Source organism: Dendropsophus ebraccatus, chromosome 11 (assembly GCF_027789765.1).
Source record: "Dendropsophus ebraccatus isolate aDenEbr1 chromosome 11, aDenEbr1.pat, whole genome shotgun sequence".
NCBI classification, from domain to species: Eukaryota; Metazoa; Chordata; class Amphibia; order Anura; family Hylidae; genus Dendropsophus; species Dendropsophus ebraccatus.
Window position 1 is genome coordinate 50,878,096 of NC_091464.1, and position 18,960 is coordinate 50,897,055.

Here is an 18,960-nt window from a genome sequence, read left to right on the forward strand (position 1 = left end):
CTAGAATGAACTATTACTGCAGGCACCTTTTCCTAAAGCAGCCTCACAGGGCCAGCAGCAACCCCAGTAGTTTAAACCTCTGGTAACTTTGATTACTTCCCAGTCTTCCAGTGACCTGATCAGTCAGGCCTAGGCTCTCAAAAGGGCTATCTGCCTTTGTCATAGTGACACGGGGTATGCTGATACATTGTAAAATATAGTTGTCAAATAGCATCTATTAATAGAATCAAAATAACATGTAAAAAAAATAAATAATAAATAAAATTATACTCATCCACATTATTGTAAAATAAGTAGTGTTAAACTTGAAAAGTATAAAAAGGAAACAAAAAAGTGCTTTTAAATGTTTTTTTATATATCTACAAAGCAAAACAAATTTAAATAACATACACAGTAATTTATTTGTATTTCCAAAATGCAACGAAAAATTCATTTTGCTGCATAAATCATACAGCCATATTAATGATAATAATATAATAATAAAAAATATGGCTACTGAAATGCAGAGGGGCAGCAATCAAAAATATTGCATTCCTTAAATCTTAAACACAGTAACACTATGATTGTGCTGCTATAATGGGCCTGACTGCTGGTGGATGGGAGAACAACAGTTTGACAATTACTGAATGGCCAGACCAATTCCTGAAAGAATGGGAAATTAATGAACTGAGAATGTCATGGCTGCAAGTCGCAAGAGATCATGCAAGACCTGTTCATGTAGAACATGGCTGCTCTTACACTGGTATTTACTGTATATGAGCCAGGGGGTTAAGTTATATCACACAATGTGGAAAAGAGGAGCCATGTTGACTAGGATGTCAGGTTCAAATGCTCATAGTAAAAGTGTTACAGATCAGTAGATATAAGTAATCATTTATGAACATTCATCATTATCCATAACACCATACCTCTGTAAGCACTCCGTATGGAGCGGCTGTGTACAGCACCATATTATAAAGAGATTCTTCCACGCTTTGCTTTAGCTCCATTAAAAACATCTTATAAGCCACAATTTTTTTTCACTTGGAATCTGAAATCCTCACAGAGACATACAGAGGTACAGTATGACCCACATAGACTTCTTTGGATGCTGATGCCGGTACAACTTAGAACTATACGGCCATGTGCATGAACCTTAGGTTGAAGTATTCATCTGTCCTCTACTGCAATACTTATATACATGAAGACCAATACTTTTAAAGAGTTTTTCCTACCAACATTACTTTTATTACTCATTACCTTTCTACATGCTCTATGTTACTCTATGGGCCTGATGGAGATAGCCCTGTGCTGCACTCAACTATCTCCTTCAATAGTAATGCACATGTGATCACCAATCCATTCAACTGAGGCAAAAGGAATCACCTCAGCCGGTGAAGGTCCCAGAGGTGGATCACCGATCCTGTGGATAGATGACAAATTATTTACAGAAAAAAAAAAAAAATCAATTGTGAAATGTAAAGATAAACTTAAGAGCATTCAATACTGTAAAATGCTATTTTAATTATCCACTAAGCAACATAAATCATCTTATTTATGCAACCAGCAATATGTAAACTATGCTCTGCTATGTTTATATGTACTGTATGCTGTGTGCAGCGGGTACATCCCGTGTAATTCATATACCATGGCTGCTGATCTATATCTTGTACAGCGTTTGCTGGTATCATGTGTCCTACAGTTTATATTAGAGACAATGTGATTATATTGTCTCTTTACATTGCTCTATAAAGATCTGGAAATGGGGTCCTGGGAAATGACAAGGTAATTAGACTGTTTATAGGACACAGACATGCAGTCTAGCCTCAGATAGTGTCATTTGCTCCTGGCGGAGCTGTACATTTGTCATTATAGCATTAGGAGATGAAAACCCAGACAGAAAAGTGTTTATGGTTCTCGAGTGTTCTTGTTAAGGGTATGTCCAGAGACAGAAAGACTTAGCGTAGTTCATTGCAATCAAGTGGCTTATGAGACATCTGGGAGATGCAGCTATTAGAGCAAACATGGCTCCCAATGATAACCCTTAGCTCTTCTTCACATAATCATCCTGGACAGCACAGTGGTGCGGGGGGCACTATTACCTATATAAAATATTCGCAAATCAGCACTTTCCGCCGGGTACGCCGGGGGCGGGGAGGGGGTGTGAAGGGGGCGGAACGGAGGGCGCGGACTTAGAGTCTGCGCGATTCACCATCCGTTCCGCAAAAAGATACGCCTAAAACCTACTCCAGTCCTCAGCTCGGACTTAATAAATGTCCCCCTATGTGTATACGCTCTGGCCAGCATTCCATAGGGGGCAACGACACATATTTTCGTATAAATTGTCAACAATGGCCGTAGTCATATGGAAATATACGTTGTGTGAACATAGCCTTAGTCTTTATTCCAGGTACAACAGCTTGGTGTTACATTGATTTGCTTGTGGAAACAGTGTTATGGCCATTTCTCTGTGTCCCGGGAGCTGTTTTTTTAGCACAATGCCAGACCACATGTTGCTTGTGCTACTGCGAGCAGCCTGCATTGCCTAAATGTGCTACCATGGCCTGCAGCAATTCCTGACTTGTAACCCATGGAGCATATCTGGGACATCATTGGTTGGCAATGGCAACGGACGCTGCCAGCAGTGGACCTTGACCAAGTGCATTCAGTGTGTCAGAGCCTCATTTATAGCATGCTGAGGTGTGTAAGTGCACATATTTCTGTGCGCAGCGTTCATACTCAATACTGAATAAATTTGTTTTGAAGATTATGCCTTCATTTTTTTATCATATTGTATTTGTATCATTAACATGTCTCTCAATCCTGTGATTTCAATATACACTATAGGGGGAGATTTATCAAACATGGTGTAAAGTGAAACTGGCTCAGTTGCCCCTAGCAACCAATCAGATTCCACCTTTCATTTTCCAAAGAGTCTGTGAGGAATGAAAAGTGGAATCTGATTGGTTGCTAGGAGCAACTGAGCCAGCGTCACTTTACACCATGTTTGATAATTCTCCCTAAATATTTCAATATTTTTTCTTATATTTACACAAAGTCACACCCATAGTTTCTTCTACTTTTAATAAAATGTGAGCGTGAGCCCCACTGGCGAGAGTGCTCTGTAGAATATGCTGGTTCCCTACCCTTGGGGTAAAACTTCAAGTCATAAATACAAAATAAGAAAAATACTTAAAATGCTTGGTCATAAAATGTTTCGTTATGTCGACATAAAACTATAAAGTTTATATGTATTAGTTTTGTTACGAGCTTATTAGACATTGCAGTTGTAAATGGCGATCATGCTCATGGCAATGTGCCTAACGTATCATTATGTGTTTGTTTGTATCATGTATTTTACAGTGTCTCCTAACGTGCTCTATATAATTTGTATATTTAGTAAAGCATGCCATGAATAGCATGTATACATATATTAGGAAGTGGATGTCAGGACAGTGTAGGTAATGCCATGTGAAGACTTCTTCTATCTGAGCATTCATGTTGGAAGTTAAAGAGCAGTAGTCAGTGTCCCCAACAAGAGGTAGAGGGTTAACCCTCTGTTAGCCCTGAACCTACCCTTTCCCAGAGGGCAGATCCTTCAACTGAACATTGTACTTGTCTGCCAAAACTCACTGACCTACTTCTATTATTTGTTTCTTTCATCTTGGGATTATCAGACAATTCAATTTTGCAATTCTGTGGTTGTGATGACCTTCTATAAAATAAAAGCCCTTTCAGTTCCTCCTCTCCGTAGTTCCTCTGGGCTGCTTCTTGGAATGCTAGCGCAGTGAGTTACCTCTCCCTCCATCCTCTACTGGCTTAAGTGGGCGGCAGAATCAGGCCTCATCCAGAGAGATGTCATGTACACTTATACTGATGTAACTAGTGAGGAGGCAGCTTATATAACCTTGGGCATGGAAAAGAAGCAAAAACTGCAGAGCCTATATACTGTTAAACACTATGGATTACCAGTGAAAGGCCGATCTCCATATACATCCATCCTCAGCCTAACAAGCTGAATAGTTTTGGTCACATGCCAGGGACATTTGCTAGCCTGAAGAATTACAAGAACATTTTTTGACACCCTCCGGGCTGCAGCTATTGCCACCTGTTCCACAATCTAAGGGTATAATGTTTTATTGCACTGATGGATGTAAATTCTCACACAACACAAGGGGGTCTAGTACTGGACTAGATCCAGTGTGTTATAACTAACACAAATGTTTCCAATATAGAATTATTCTACTTAAAAAACTGTGTATATTAGAAAATATTTTAGACAATTTATCAAGCACCAATCATCATTGAATACACTCAAACAGCATTATGTTAGACCCTGCTAATGGTTTGTCTGAGCACCTATAAAGCAGCATAATAGCTTCTGTTACATAAGTAAACTAGAGCAATTATTTACAATTGCTCTATTGCTTATATAAGAGAAACAGATTGCTGAACTCAGGGAGACCAGCCAAACGACAACACTGCCGGCTGCTAGTGAAAGCACTCAGTGCAGTGAAGTCCTAGGTGCATTGCCCCCTGGGAAACATGAACATGCAAAAGAGGAGCCCGTGGAGCCTCATTGAAGAGTCTCAAAACACAGGACTAGCCAGATATCACTCCAGGAAGGACCCAGCCAAGGGGCAGTTCCTGTTAGGAAACCACCAAAACCACCATATTAAGTGGCTCTATAAGTCAATTAAAAGACAAGGGATAAACCAAGGCTAGGTAACCATCCACATACAGCTGTTTCGGGGTGTTGCCCCTCATCAGTGTGGAGCAGGATTCTGGCTAGGTGGGAGCAATGCCTAGTAGAGGCTCAATGAGGCTCCACGGGCTCCTCCTTTGCATATTCATGTTTCCCAGGGGGCAATGCACCTAGGACTTCACTGCACTGAGCGCTTTCACCAGCAGCCGGCAGTGTTATCGTTTGGCTGGTCTCCCTGAGTTCAGCAATCTGTTTCTCTTATGGCTCTACTAGGCATTGCTTCCACCTAGCCAGAATCCTGCTCCACACTGATGAGGGGCAACACCCTGAAACAACTGTATGTGGAAGGTTACCTAGCCTTGGTTTATCCCTTGTCATTACATTGACTTATAGGGCCACTTAATATGGTAGTTTCCTAACAGGAACTGCCCCTTGGCTGGGTCCTTACCGGTGGGATATCTGGCTAGTCCTGTGTTTTGAGACTCTTCAATGAGGCTCCATGGGCTCCTCTTTTGCATATTTTATTGCTTATATAAAATGTGTATGGGTTACTAACTAAAAAAACTAGAAAATTGAGATTAAAATCAAGCATTTTTTGTACTTTTTGAATGAAAAAACCCCCAACAACACTGATTTTCATTTTAGGCCATATCACCCAGCCCTATATAATGGTTACCTATAAAACAGAACGTCACATATTTTGTGGTGCAGAGATCTCAGCTGTGCTGTGAACACACTGTACACCCATCATTATGAACACATGATTCATTTTATGTGTGGTGCTCTTCCACTTCATGGCCTGACACCTGGCTCCCAGTGTATCGTAACTTCAGCCTTTATTTCTACCAGTAGTCCACAGCAACATCCCAGGAGGCAAAGCAAGAGAAAGGTCAACTAAGGCAACATAGAATGTACAACCAACATCATGGATATAAACATTTATTTTCTTCATAAATAAATACAAGTACCGTATTTACAATAAATAACAGTGTTGATTCCAAGACTGGATAGGAGTTCATAAATCATACAAAGCAGTGTAAAGGTATTGCAGAAAATGAACTATATCATAAAATAAAAATCTATTTCCCTTAAAATTAGTTAGTATTCTTCAATATCCTGATTTCCTATAAACATTTACCTCCAGCTATAAATACATTGAAATATGTGATGGCATTTACCAATAGAAGACTCTATTAGGAGATACCTCTGGACAGTGGGGTAGCTACCATGGAGGCAGACCAAATAAATGAATAGGTCCCGGCACTCGCTCTTGTATACTGCTTCATTTATTTGGTCTGTTGTTTGCCACGAGCACCGCGCAGTCTGAGCTGGAGTGCCGGTTGATATACTCAGTGTACCATGGAGGCAGACCAGGCAACTGGTATAAGGCCCGTGCGGCAAAATACGTGGCCTGCCTCCACGGTAATAGCTACAGGCAGCCTTTTCGGCACTAGCACTGAATACTCATAAACAGCAAACCACCGCCCTCCCCAGAACGAGACAGTGAATCTGTGGGGCCCGCAGCCATTGCCACAATGGTCCTCCCTCTCCCTCTGCACTAAGAGACAGTCTCTGTGGAGTCCACAGCTGCTGCCATGATCCTTCTCCCCCTGCACTGAGAGACAGTCTCTGTGGGGCCCACAGTTGCTGCCACGATCCTCCGCCCACAATCCCCGCCCCACCCCTGGTTATCTGGGAGAACGGAACGCCGCAGGACAGCACCGGGTCATGTGAGTATGGTGGTGGTGGGGGAGACAGGATTCATGGAGCCCCTACAGTTACTTGCTACGGGGGCCCATGAATCCTAGCTATGCCCCTGCCTCTGGACCATTCTACATCAGCAATAATGTTCAGAAATCTGCTGAGAGGCAGAGTGGGTGAGCCCTAGGCATATGTACCCATTTGGAGGACACTGTGTCTAAGCTGCTAGCAGAGTGAACCTTCTGTCAGCTACAGAAGTCTAGAGTAGAGTGTCTGACTTGCCAGTGTGCAGCAGCAGAAGGTGTGACATGGAAGATAAGCAGCTACTAGACACCTCTGGCATCAGCTATCTTGGGGGTAGCAATTAGAAGCAATTTGAAAGTTTGGATCTTTGTTTTCCCACAGACAGCAGATTTTTGACAAACCTTTTTCAGTTCTGATGTCAATGTGACCCTAAACAGGGGAATTTAGCTAGAACACATCCCTAATGAGTGACAGGCAAATATCTTAGAGCTGCTCTGAGCTCTCAATGTATCGCTCACAATGACCAGAAGTAATGACAACCTGTAGTAATATGCACCACTACTGTCCCAGAAGCAAGGGTGCAAGACGAATGATGCTTCCTAGTGTTCTAATCAGGGTCATTTTGTTTACATGGGATCCAAGGCTGTCCATATACACTGGCCAAGTACCTGTTCTGCTGCCAGCCATCTCTCATACATTCACATGCATGCTTGGTGAACCCAAGAATGCATATATTCTAAATGGGGAGAGGTGCGTAAGCTCCTGACGGACCCCTTTGGTGGCTGCTCTTATCAGAGCAGGAAGAGAATTGAGGTTTTTGAGATCCTACTGCCCAGGCTTTCTCTTCCCCAACATCTGCTACTGGGGCAAAGAAAATCATGTTCATGCACTGTAGCATCGCTAGATTAATATTAGAAATTGGCGGTTTGGCTGCCATTAATCTGATTTGAATGAGCAGTTAACTGTACTGGCATGAAACAGCAGCTGAGTGAGCCAATCTTCACTGAAGGGTACAAACACACACACCGTATACGCCGCAGATACGCAGCAGATCTGCAACAGATTTGATGGTGCAGAATTGATGCTGTGTTCAGTTATTTAGATCTAATCTGCTGCGTATCGCAGCAGAAAATACGCTGAGAGTCTTAGGTCAGATGCAGTTAATGACCATGGTTGATAACAAAAGAGGAGGAAGACAATACTGAGTTTAAAAGAGAAGGAGAGACATTACTGGTGGAATACAGTGCTCAGAGAAGAGCGAAGAAATGTCAAGATGGCACTCCACAAAATAATCATTTATACATACAAAATATATGTCTGCAAATTTACTTGTACATGTTGTAAAAGTTGGTGGATCGGTTTATCCAGGACATTCAAATGACCCATAGAAGCCATATAGCTCATATGTCCCCTGTTTTTTTTTAATGATAATCTACTGAAATGTCTTTACCTTAATCTAGCTTATTGTTGCTGCCATAGGCTTTGGCTGAATCCTCTTGTAACAAACTGCTCGCTACATAAACCATTGAGATATTTGGCAGGCAGAGAGGACAAAGAACTGCAAGCAGGATGCTTTTGGCAGTGGCCTGTCAAGACGTACAGCTCATGGACAAGTGAGCTGATCTCTCCTGACGTTCTTCGCTCACACAGAAACATCTTCTACGCCAGCTGTAAGTGTAATTGAAAGTAAGCGTTAGTTCTGGAGCACACGTAGAGGAGGTATTTCCCTCTGTGACTTGCGTAACGTATGGTGCACGGATATCGCTAACAAGTAGACTGAAAGGTGATGATTCTCTCTATCGACCCCGAGTCTTTGGGAATGATAAACCAGCCGTGATTCTTTTCACAATGGATTACTGCATGTCTCAACCCCAAAGAGAACAAAAGGAGGAAATAATTTGTATGTGTACCACGCTATAGATGTATTATTATATACAGTGGATGTCTTATAAAATAAGACGTTTATGCGTAAGCTCCTGCTTTATGTCTATTGTTATTCCTGCACTTGTATTATGGAACATGTCACTTGAAATATGTTTCCAATAACCAGCTCCCACATTCTGGGAAGTAGGAATGTAATCTCTAGACAATGATGTTTCTTCAAGACAAATCCTTTCTATGTACTCTGGTGAACCTATGTGTTACATCGCTGGACATTCACTGGTATAGCAGGCATGTCATGTTACATCTCTGACCTTTGCAGTCAGGCTACAGTCACACGTCCGTAGTGCAGCCTGTTACCGCACAGCACTACGAATGTGCGCCAGCAATGCTCCATGCTCCACAGAACACTTAAATTAAGACAGCCCTCCATGCCACAAATGTGGGTCCAAACTATGACCGTTGTTCTTTTTTTTTTTTTTTTTGCAGCACAGATTGTGGCCCCATACACACATACGGAGGTATGACCGGGCCATCAAAATACATAGGTCCTCTATTCTGTCCGCAACTGTGGACAGAACTACGGAAATGTGAATAAGGTCCACTTCTATAAGTAACAGTGTGGATGATGTCAATGTGTTGGACATAGGCGTGTAAATAATAATATATGTAAGTTTGCCTGAGTTTACCTTTTCATACACAGACACATATGGTGGCAGCACCTACAATGTTAATGGCCATACAGTTTTGTTTCAAGAACCGCATCAACCACACGGCGGCCTGGTTGTCAGCCATACTGGCTGCTGCAGTGTGTGTCTCTGCCCTACACACTGTGCAGACAGCAAACATTATCTTATATAAGGGTTCTGCTCATTCTGCAGTGTCCTATACATGAAGAAAACTGTATTTATGGTCTATATTGTCTTCAATAAATACAATGGAACAAAAATCTTGCTAAAACAGGATTCACCACCGGGCACAAATAGTAGATTTGCAGGAAATATCCTAATAGTCTGGCAAGCTGAAAGCAGATCTGTGGCAGGATGGAAGCAGCACAACACACGGGGAACATAAAGCATCACTGTGGGAAAAAATGTTTATTACTCCCCAATAGTAATATGATACTGTTCAGCAGCTGCATTGGTCCTAATATTCAGGGCTTTAGTTCCTGGACATGATGTTGTTCTGGTCCCTCTGTTTTCTCACATGACTGGAGCTGACTGATTTCCACAATGACTGCTGTGTGCATTGGAAATCACTTTCTTTATGTATGTATGTATAAGAGTCTCATAAACATGCATAGAGACTTCCCATTTACATAGTAGACTCTTTGAAGTGGTAAACCAGCGAAAATCTTTTTTTTTTTTTTTTTTTTATAAATCAACTGATTTCAGAAAGTTATATACATTTGTAATTTACTTCTATTTAAAAATCTCAAGTCTTCCCATACTTATCATCTGCTGTAGGTCCTGCAGGAAATGTTGCTTTCTTTTCAGTCTGACACACAGCTCTCTGCTGACATCTCTGTCCATGTCAGGAACTGTCCAGAGAGGAAAGGTTGGTTTTCTATGGGGATTTGCTGCTGCTCTGGACAGTTCCTATTTTGGATAGAGATGTCAGCAGAGAGCCCTGTGTTAGACTGAAAAGAAAACAACATTTCCTGCAGGACATACAGCAGCTGATAAGTACTGGAAGACTTGAGATTTTTAAACTGAAGTAAATTACAAATCTATATAACTTTCTGAAACCAGTTGATTTAAAATAAAAAGATCTTTGCTGGACAACCCCTTTTAAGATTTAGACAGTCGGGTGCATGAGCAGCGCCGCAGAACCTCCTTTGTTGAACTTGATGGACATTTGTCTTTTCTCAACCATACTAACAATGTAGCCCCCCAGTAAACGTTTCTACACTTCAGTCAAGAAACCTGCCGCCTTAGGACTGGCCAACCATCTAATGTGTATCGGAACCTGCTGACGCTCCGCTGACAGATGATGATGGGGGAGAGAAGACATGAACTCGCAAACAATTACGTGCATGGGGAGATAAGGAGAAAAAGGTGTTGAAGGTGCATGGCCACCTTTAAACAAGGAGCACATAGACCAAACAAATGAGCCAGGAGCCATCTATCTTTAAGAAAATCTAATAATAAATCAATGGCCCTGAGCATGCCGGGTTATCAGAAGGCAATTGTATAATGTATATCATTGCTGCTTACAGACTACAGGTCACAAGCAATAATGCTGTTCTGCAACATTGCATACAGTCATGTGAAACCAGGACTAGGAACTTAACAGGAACTATTGACATGACCGAGGCAAGGAGGTCTCTGTGCCTCACACCTCGGCTTGTGATTGGTAGCTAGTGTATACACCGAATACTGTGGTTGCCTGTACAGAAGGCCGACAAACTAAAAAACAAAAAAAACAAACTCATTTAGCTGTTAATGAACCATAGAAACATCAATAAAACTGGATGAAAAACAGAAGGTCTGGACTAAGGGAACACAAGCGTGCTGAAACATTTAGTCTTGGACATATGTGTTAAATTGGCGTGGCTTGTGAGAATCAATGCACCTTTCAACACTCAAACAGGGAATATAAATCACGGCAAGAGAGGTCCTTGTATACAAAGCCGTGTACAGATCTCTCACAGAGTTTAACATCCCCAAAGGTATATGCTTCTACCAGAGGCAAGAGCTCAAATATCTGAAATGTCAGTGTAAAGGCCCTCCATTCTTCACATACTTTTTGACATCCTCACTTGGACTTTCGCCAGCAGTTCTATTCACTGTCGGCGTCTTACTGAGAGAATGGCACCGGATTATGATTACAGGATTTGAGGAAGAAGCCATATAGAATAGTTCTCAGGGTTTATTGCAATCATCGTCACTGACAGGAAGCTTGGCGTAGCCGTGATGTCCCTGCAGGACGTAGCTCATGCATACTGATATCAGCTTAAACACTTGTGGCATACTTACGTTTCACTGCTAAAAGAGTGTTGCCATGGCAACAGGCCACTGACGTCACTGTATAAGGGTGACTTTCCTCAAGTTGGACCATCTTGGGGACCCCAGTTCCCTCATCTCGCCGTCCTAATCGACCTCTGGCTCCCTTTCCCCAAGTGAAGACTTGTCCATCTGCAAAGAGAGCAACTACTTTTATTATTCTGGATTACGTAACAGTCACACAATGGACATGGACTCTGAAACCTCCCATTTGTCTCCATGCACATGGTTAAGATGATATAGGATACTGTAATGCAACAATAATCAATTTATTCTCATTCTTTCAGCAATAGCTTACATAGATCTCCCAGCTGAAAATAACTTATATACATATATACAACGTATACATAATAAAAGTTTGCTATGGGGCCCAGCCATTTCTAGTTACGCCCCCTGGACTGCACTAACCATGTTGTGGCCATGTCTGATTACTACAGCTCATCTCCCACCTCTGTGGAGGAGTGGGACTTCCTCAGATGCTGGCTGTATGGGAGTGCAGCCAGGACCAAGATCTTACTGTGGGCGCAGAGGGGGGACGAGGGTGGTAAGCACTTGATAACTATCATTCTGCCTCATCAGCAGAATACACATTTAAACTCCCCAGCAAGTCCACAGCATGGAGCTTAAAGCAAGCAATGTATGGAATTACCAGAGGACCAAGAGACCTGCATTGCAGTACACTTGCAATCTAAGTCTATGGACTTTCTGGGATGCTATGGACTTGCTGGGAAATTTACATGTGTATTCTGCTGTTGAAGTAGAATGATTGTTTCCCTTTAATGCACCGGGATGCAGTAAAAAAAAGTTTTATATTTGCACGGAAAACTCTTTAAACTAATTAAGTATACAAAAAGGAATGCAATAAATGGACTAACACTAGAGATGAGCAAACCGGCCGAGGTTCGGGTTCATATGATCCTGAACTCTCGGCTTTTGATTCCCGCTGTCTGCCTGCTCCGTGGAGAGGGTGGATACAACCTTGAGGACCGCCTGGAAAACTGGGATACAGCCATAGCCATAGGCTGTATCCCAGTTTTCTAGGCGGTCCTCAGGCTGTATCCACCCTCTCCACGCAGCAGGCAGACAGCGGGGATCAGACGCCGAGAGTTCAGGTTCATATGAACCCGAACCTCGGCCGGTTCGCTCATCCCTAACTAACACATGGACAGCTTAAAGCGTAACTATCATATTTTTATTTTATTGCAAAGCTCAGTAGTATAGGCGATTTTAGGAAACTCTATAATAGGTTTTATTAGGCCAAAAAAGCCTCTTTCTGTACTCTAAAAGCAATCTCCAAACCTCACCCCCCCCCCTCACTTCTTATCTGCTCATTATCAGGCAAAGCCGTCTTCATTGGAGAGAAGCCAGTGAAGACGGGTTCTGCTATGTCCATTATATCCTATAGAGGGGGGAGGGGCCGAGGGAGATGAGCGAGCAGGAAGAGGAGACATGAAGGTCAGCTGTTTGTACACTGTCTGGGCATCTAAAACGCTGGATTTAGAGGTCAGAAAAGTCAGTGCTTATCTAGGAACTTACTGAGAGAAGATTGCAGGGTGTTGTACTGTGCAGAAATCCTTCCTGCTCACTCACTCCTCTCAGCCCCTCCCCTCTCCATAGCCACATAATGGACACAGAAGTACTGCTTCTTCTGAAGTCAGGGGGGACCTAGGAAAACAGCTTTTTCAGTACAGAAGGAAACTCTATTGGTAAATAAAACCTATGACAGAGTTTCTTAAAATCGCTTGTACTATTGATATTTATTGTTATCAGAAAAATGACCCTGAAATGACAGTTACGCTTTAAGTTTAGACGGGGAAAGCTGAGAGAGTTCCTTGCAGAGGACGTTCTTCCATGATGTCCAGATGGGGTATATGAATAACTGTTTTAAATTATTAAATGGGTATTCCACATAATTATTTTTATGTTTAAAGAACAGGTGACTGTCTGAGTGGGCATAGGCTTTTTTGTTAAGACAAGCAGGAAGTCGTCTGCAGTGGGGACTGGCACAGTAATGAAACAGTGGCAGGTGAGTAATTAGTTTTATTTTTTTTCATCCCACCATGAGAACATATAAATATAAAAACAATTCTCCAGATTACACCTTTAACAGCAGCCGTGTCAAACAACTGCCGTTGTCTCACATTTTCAAATGATGAACAACATTTGATTTCAATTGGAGTGCCTGCACTCCAATTAGCCATAGACCACAGTGTAAAGTATGACTGGGAGCCATACTTGACACTGTGAGCACAGGCTATCTTATCCGGGGACACTGTTCACTCAATAGCGGCCGCACAAAATAAATCAATTATTTTGTGCAGCCATAGAGAACAATAGCTCTAGTGTATACAGTGTGTATACACTACGGCCGTGGTTCTATACACACTAATGCGATTCAATACACAGCAATCTGCAACAACAGCCTTTGTTTATAGTAAAAATACAGTATGTGAAAGTTGTCTTAAGATGCATATTGAATTTCCAGCAATTACAAATCTGTTTACCAGCTACTGCATAATAACATGATAAAGAGGGAATAGGTAATAGCTTAGAAAAGCAAAGTACACATTACATGATGATAACATGTATGTCATTGTTGGCTTTGATTAACCTGGTAGACCAGAGAATGTTCCCGTAACTAAGATTAGTAAGAATACTAAGATTATGTAACGGCTTATTATAATGATTTGGCCTAATGTTTTCAGGTATACATCCTAATATATAATAATACATGAGTGCATCTGGTTTCTAAAAGTAGCTTCATGGTGTCTTCTTCCGGTCAGATTAGATTTTTATTATAGCAGGGATTACATAACCTTACCATTCATAGTCAGGGAGGAACCTTTTTATGCTTATGAGGGATTATTTACATATGATTGCAGGTTTGTTTTTAGTTTCTCTTATGGTTTAATGATAAATAATGTGATCTATGACAGTAAATCATTCTGGATTTATTTAAACCTTGACTTTAAAGGGGTTGTCCAGGGATGGACTTGGAAAGACTTGGAAGCTGCATATAACAACAGTTCCTGGTACTTCCAATGACATGCAGACCCTGCAAGAACTGCCAGGAGACTGTAAGTACTGTGATTGGCAGTTGCTTAGGGGTTATCAGATCATTAGAAGCAGCGAGAGGAACGGGGACTGGAAGCTATCAGAATGGCAGCGTTGGGGGACCAGGGCTGATGACTACGGCAATTATTTTTTATTTTTCCAGCACTCAGGATCCTTTCTAAAAAATAAAAAAAAAATCATCTCTGGATAACCTCTTTTACTTTGGGCAATGCTCCTCCAACAATAAGCTTATTATCAGACTCCTGGTAATTATATGTAAATCCACACAAGAACCTCAAAGTAAATGTTCCCTAAAATGACACTGGAGAGCAAGTGAAGCATCACACAGCTCCTATTACAATCAATGGGTTGTCTGCAATAATGCATGAACAAGCTAGGTCCTCCAGAGGAAAAGATGTCTCACTCTCATATAAAAAGAGCATGGATAGAAGCACTCAGCTGGGCGTTTCTCTCCACATTCATTTCATTGATTGGTGAGGGTGTGAACGCTGAGAACCTAACCAAGGGACATGTCAAAAGGTTTTGGTTTTTTTTAACTACTACACTACTATGTAGTAGTAAAAATTTGAGAGACCCTTCAAAATAAACAGTACCATGGATAGTCAACAAGCAGGTAAGAAACTGTTTACCTGTTTGCAGAGCTTGTCACAGTATATATATGAGTTTTATGTACACAGATGTGCACGTCACCAGCTACACTGCATGACATGTCAATTGTAGACGTCCGTGTCTGAAGTGGAAAAATTGTGTATATGTACTAAGATTTATAAAGAATGGAAAAACTACAACTATACTTAGTTTCTACAGGATTTTAAGGCCATATCACTTCCATATTTTTTTTCAATAGTTGTTTTCTATTTTTCTCAATTATACTGTATAATAACAAAACTACAGACTAACAGAGGTCGCTTACAGCGTCTGCACAACCCTAGTCTAAACATTAACAGGACTGACCATAGGGTTTCTGCTCCAGACTTTATGAGCCTTGTGCACCTGTACACATATAGCTACAAAACATTATATGGCCTAATAATGGCCACATGTTGTCCAGCAGGTAAACAGTGCAATAAAAATGGAAGGCCCTCTTTATACTTTTTAATTCTGGTATGTTAAAACCAAACTAAAAATGTCATGTAGAATACCCTACAAAAGCTGTTATGTAACATAGAGATGATCTCCATGACATGGTATGTCTGTTCTCTGTGGATAGGGAATAGCATGCTTTAATGTAAATACCCTTTTGAAGGATTGGACTCTTTCCAAAATGTCTATAAACTGTAATGTTTGGCACATACAACATATTAGTCCTGAAACTGAAGGCCCCTGCTGCCCTAGTTTTAGTAATGTATAACTAAGGGCTGGCATCCTCTATGCCCATGGGGTGAAAGATGGCAGTGGTCCTATGATTTACCCACAAGGCTGATTCCTCGGCTGTCCCAGGCTGCAACAACTTCTGCAGACGCACAGAACAGTAAATAAATGCATTCAACTCTTGTGTAGATAAAGGAGATTTTGCCGTCTGTGGCTGTAATGTTCCCTTGGGGAGTGGGACCAAGTAACTGGACATGAACTGAGATCTATAAGTCACTTTTACTAGCATGGCCTACAAATGACAAGTAAAAGTAACTGATGTAATGAAAGGTCAGGTGAGGATAAGCATTGTGTAAATGGGTTTCCCCACAATTGACACTTATGGCATATTACTTTGATATGGTATTAATGTCTTATCTATGGACTTTTGACCCCTGGGGCCGCTGTGCGTGGATGGTTACACTCCTAGGAGCTTACTGGCACATAGAGAAACAGTCAAGTACCGTACACTTGTTTTCTTATCTCCCATAAATTTCCCCTTAGCAAAGGTGAGAGAAGGCACGGGTAGTAGTAAAACTCTCATTCATTAGATATTTATGGCATATAATATTGATATGTAAAATGTGGTCATTGTCATTGTGGTCAGATGTGGTCAGTTCCCTAAAAAAGGCAAGGTATACTCGCATGCTGTAAACTCAGTGGTAAACTAATGGTCTCACCTGTACAAACAGCTACAGTGAAGGCATCGCCACATGCCACCATTGTGACCTTTATTCCCTGCGGTGCACTCACAAGGTAGGGCACGCGACTATGACGGTAGGTGCTGGTACCCAGCTGTCCATGCTGATTGCTACCAAAGGTGTAACACTGACCCAAGGCTGAAAGACAGAAGAAAGAAGAGCAATAAAATAAGAGGGATATTCACTAAGTTCCTCCAACTCATATAACACATCTCTGTGTGTTTGCACATAGAGTAGTAAGTCAATACTAATGTTGGCTTTAGAAAGTCACACTGAAGAAAGTTTCCTTGCCATTCACAAAAGAATACAAGTGTTGGTCATTTGGGTGAATACAAGCAGTAAATCCCCCTGTAAACATGCTTTACTTTCACTTCTACACGCTCCATGGGGAAAATTTTGCTCACCAGTCACTACAGCAGAGTGGGAAGTGCCCACATCAGCATACAAGATGGCTTCTTGGTTCAGTGGTGCTGACTGTACAGGGGTGAAGGTGTAGGCTTCTTCCATTTGGTTCTCCGGAGGGGGCTCATTGACAGATGAGATCTGATCTAGGCCCAACTTGTTAAATCTGACAAAACCAAGCATCTTATGTCAACGTATTGTATCAGCCTGCCAGATGAAAAGTCCAGCATATCAGCAGTCTCCTTGCCTCCTAATGTGTTAATGTCTATTAGTACACCCAGCCTAGCAGACATTTTAACACTAGCTGTTGGCGATGTTCGATCACTAGACGTACATGCCAATGTACATGAAAACCTAAAGCCACTGTTTATTCTTTTTTCCTCAAACTACTGTGGCTCAGGACATAGATTTGGCTCGTAAAGAGGTAAGTTTGTTGGTTCATGTTGGCTCATCACTTGTAAAGTTGCTCTTGACCCTGCTGCCTTCTGCCTGATACCACCTGCCTGATCACTGAACAACCATCACCTGTCCACCAGGTGTAAATGGTCCTTCTGCCCGCCTCAACCTACTGACAATCCTGCCTAATCTATTATAATCTATCTGTTCTGCAAAGTGCAAACTGGTCACCCCCCCCCCCCCCCCCCCCCCCCCACACACACACAGCTCTGCAGAGTCTATACAGAACTAACATGCAGATTAAGGCCAGGTTAAACCTGCAACTACGGCCGTTGTTTAATGAATTTATACGTAGTATGAACTTAGCCTAAGGGCCCTATTTCACGGGACGATTATCGTTCAGATTATTGTTAAGTCTTTCGAATCTAAGCGATAATCGTTCAGTTGAATAGCAGTTAACGATTACCGACCGAACGAGAAATCGTTGATCGTTTAATAAGACCTGGACCTATTTTTATCGTTGCTCGTTCGCAAATCGTTTGCATTGAATAAGATGTCGTTTGGTCGTTCACAGTACTGGCGAATGCAATAGCGACGACAAGACGACCGCAAGAACGATCATAAGTAACGATTATCGTTCCATGTAAATGGTTGAACTATTTCAGGTCTTTCGCAATAGCGGTCGTTTGGATCGTTTATCGTTAGCGATTATGCAAACGATAATTGTCCCGTGGAATAGGGCCCTAACAGTGCACAACATTTGCTATTAGTCAACATGGCTAACTTAACTGTGCGTGTGCACCCAATAGTAAGACTTTTAAGAATATTCTAACATAGGGTTTACTAACCTGTTACTGCCACAGGCCAGAATCTGATTGCCCACGGTCAAAATCATAGAGCTGTCAATACCGCACACCACTTTTTGTGGTTCATATTCTTGTGGGATTGCTACCTGCTGAGGAGAATTGTGAGATTCCTGGTTCCCAAGGCCAAGCCGTCCTGGGTTAAGAAGAATTAGAAGTTCACTACAGTATATGCATCAAATAATTCTTCTACTTTATTAGTTAAAAAATCCACAGCACAGTATACAAATGTACTGACATCAGTCCTTTCACTAGTTTGGCTTCCAGGGGTATTCCATCACCTAAACTTTTGTTAAGCCATAGGGAATGCAAAAAAGCAAATTTTCTTTGCATTAGCAAAACTGCTTTCGTTGGAAGTTTGGTCTCTTGGTGTCCCTATAGTGTTGATAGTGGTTGCCTAGGTTCCCGACCACCATTCTAAGCTATGAGTGCAGTGGTCAGGACCTCAGGGAGCAATAGATATACTTTTACTCCCTCCCATACGCATCTCCAGGGCTTGGATTGTCCCTGGAGACATGTGTGAGTTTTGTGGGAGACACGATGTTGACTCCCCCCCCCCCATGTTGGACCAGGAAGGGATTGAGGACTTAATGGTACCATAATAAATTCTCGGCAGGTGGCACAACCACTTTAAACATTTTCCTTTGACATACACTAGGGCCAATTTGTAAGGAAACCAATGGACTTACGTAGGTCAGTATGTCTACAAAAAAGTCTGTTTGCATTCTGCTCCTTATGCAAGGCACGAAGAAAAATACTGTATCAAGTTGTTATTTCTATATTTTGAAGTGGATAGATGTAAGCAATGCTAAAAGCTACTAAAAGGATTTCGGGAGCTGATGTGGTGGGGCATAAATATTCTTAAAAGGGTTATCGAG

General features: G+C 41.8%; 1 protein-coding gene across 3 annotated transcripts in view; it reads right to left on the reverse strand.

Moving 5' to 3' along the window:
• Positions 1-7,231: 7,231 nt before the first annotated feature.
• The window catches only part of NEK8 (NIMA related kinase 8), a 64,360-nt gene continuing 52,631 nt past the window's right edge, over positions 7,232-18,960 (reverse strand). For all 3 annotated transcript variants that reach the window (XM_069945542.1, XM_069945543.1, XM_069945544.1), the window contains exons 11-15: positions 18,068-18,218; positions 16,826-16,989; positions 16,401-16,559; positions 11,269-11,427; positions 7,232-8,077 (exon numbers count right to left, since the gene is read on the reverse strand). In XM_069945542.1, the coding sequence (XP_069801643.1) occupies positions 8,052-8,077; positions 11,269-11,427; positions 16,401-16,559; positions 16,826-16,989; positions 18,068-18,218 (659 nt within the window). In that variant the 3' untranslated portion in view covers positions 7,232-8,051. The remainder of the gene's footprint in view (positions 8,078-11,268; positions 11,428-16,400; positions 16,560-16,825; positions 16,990-18,067; positions 18,219-18,960) is intronic.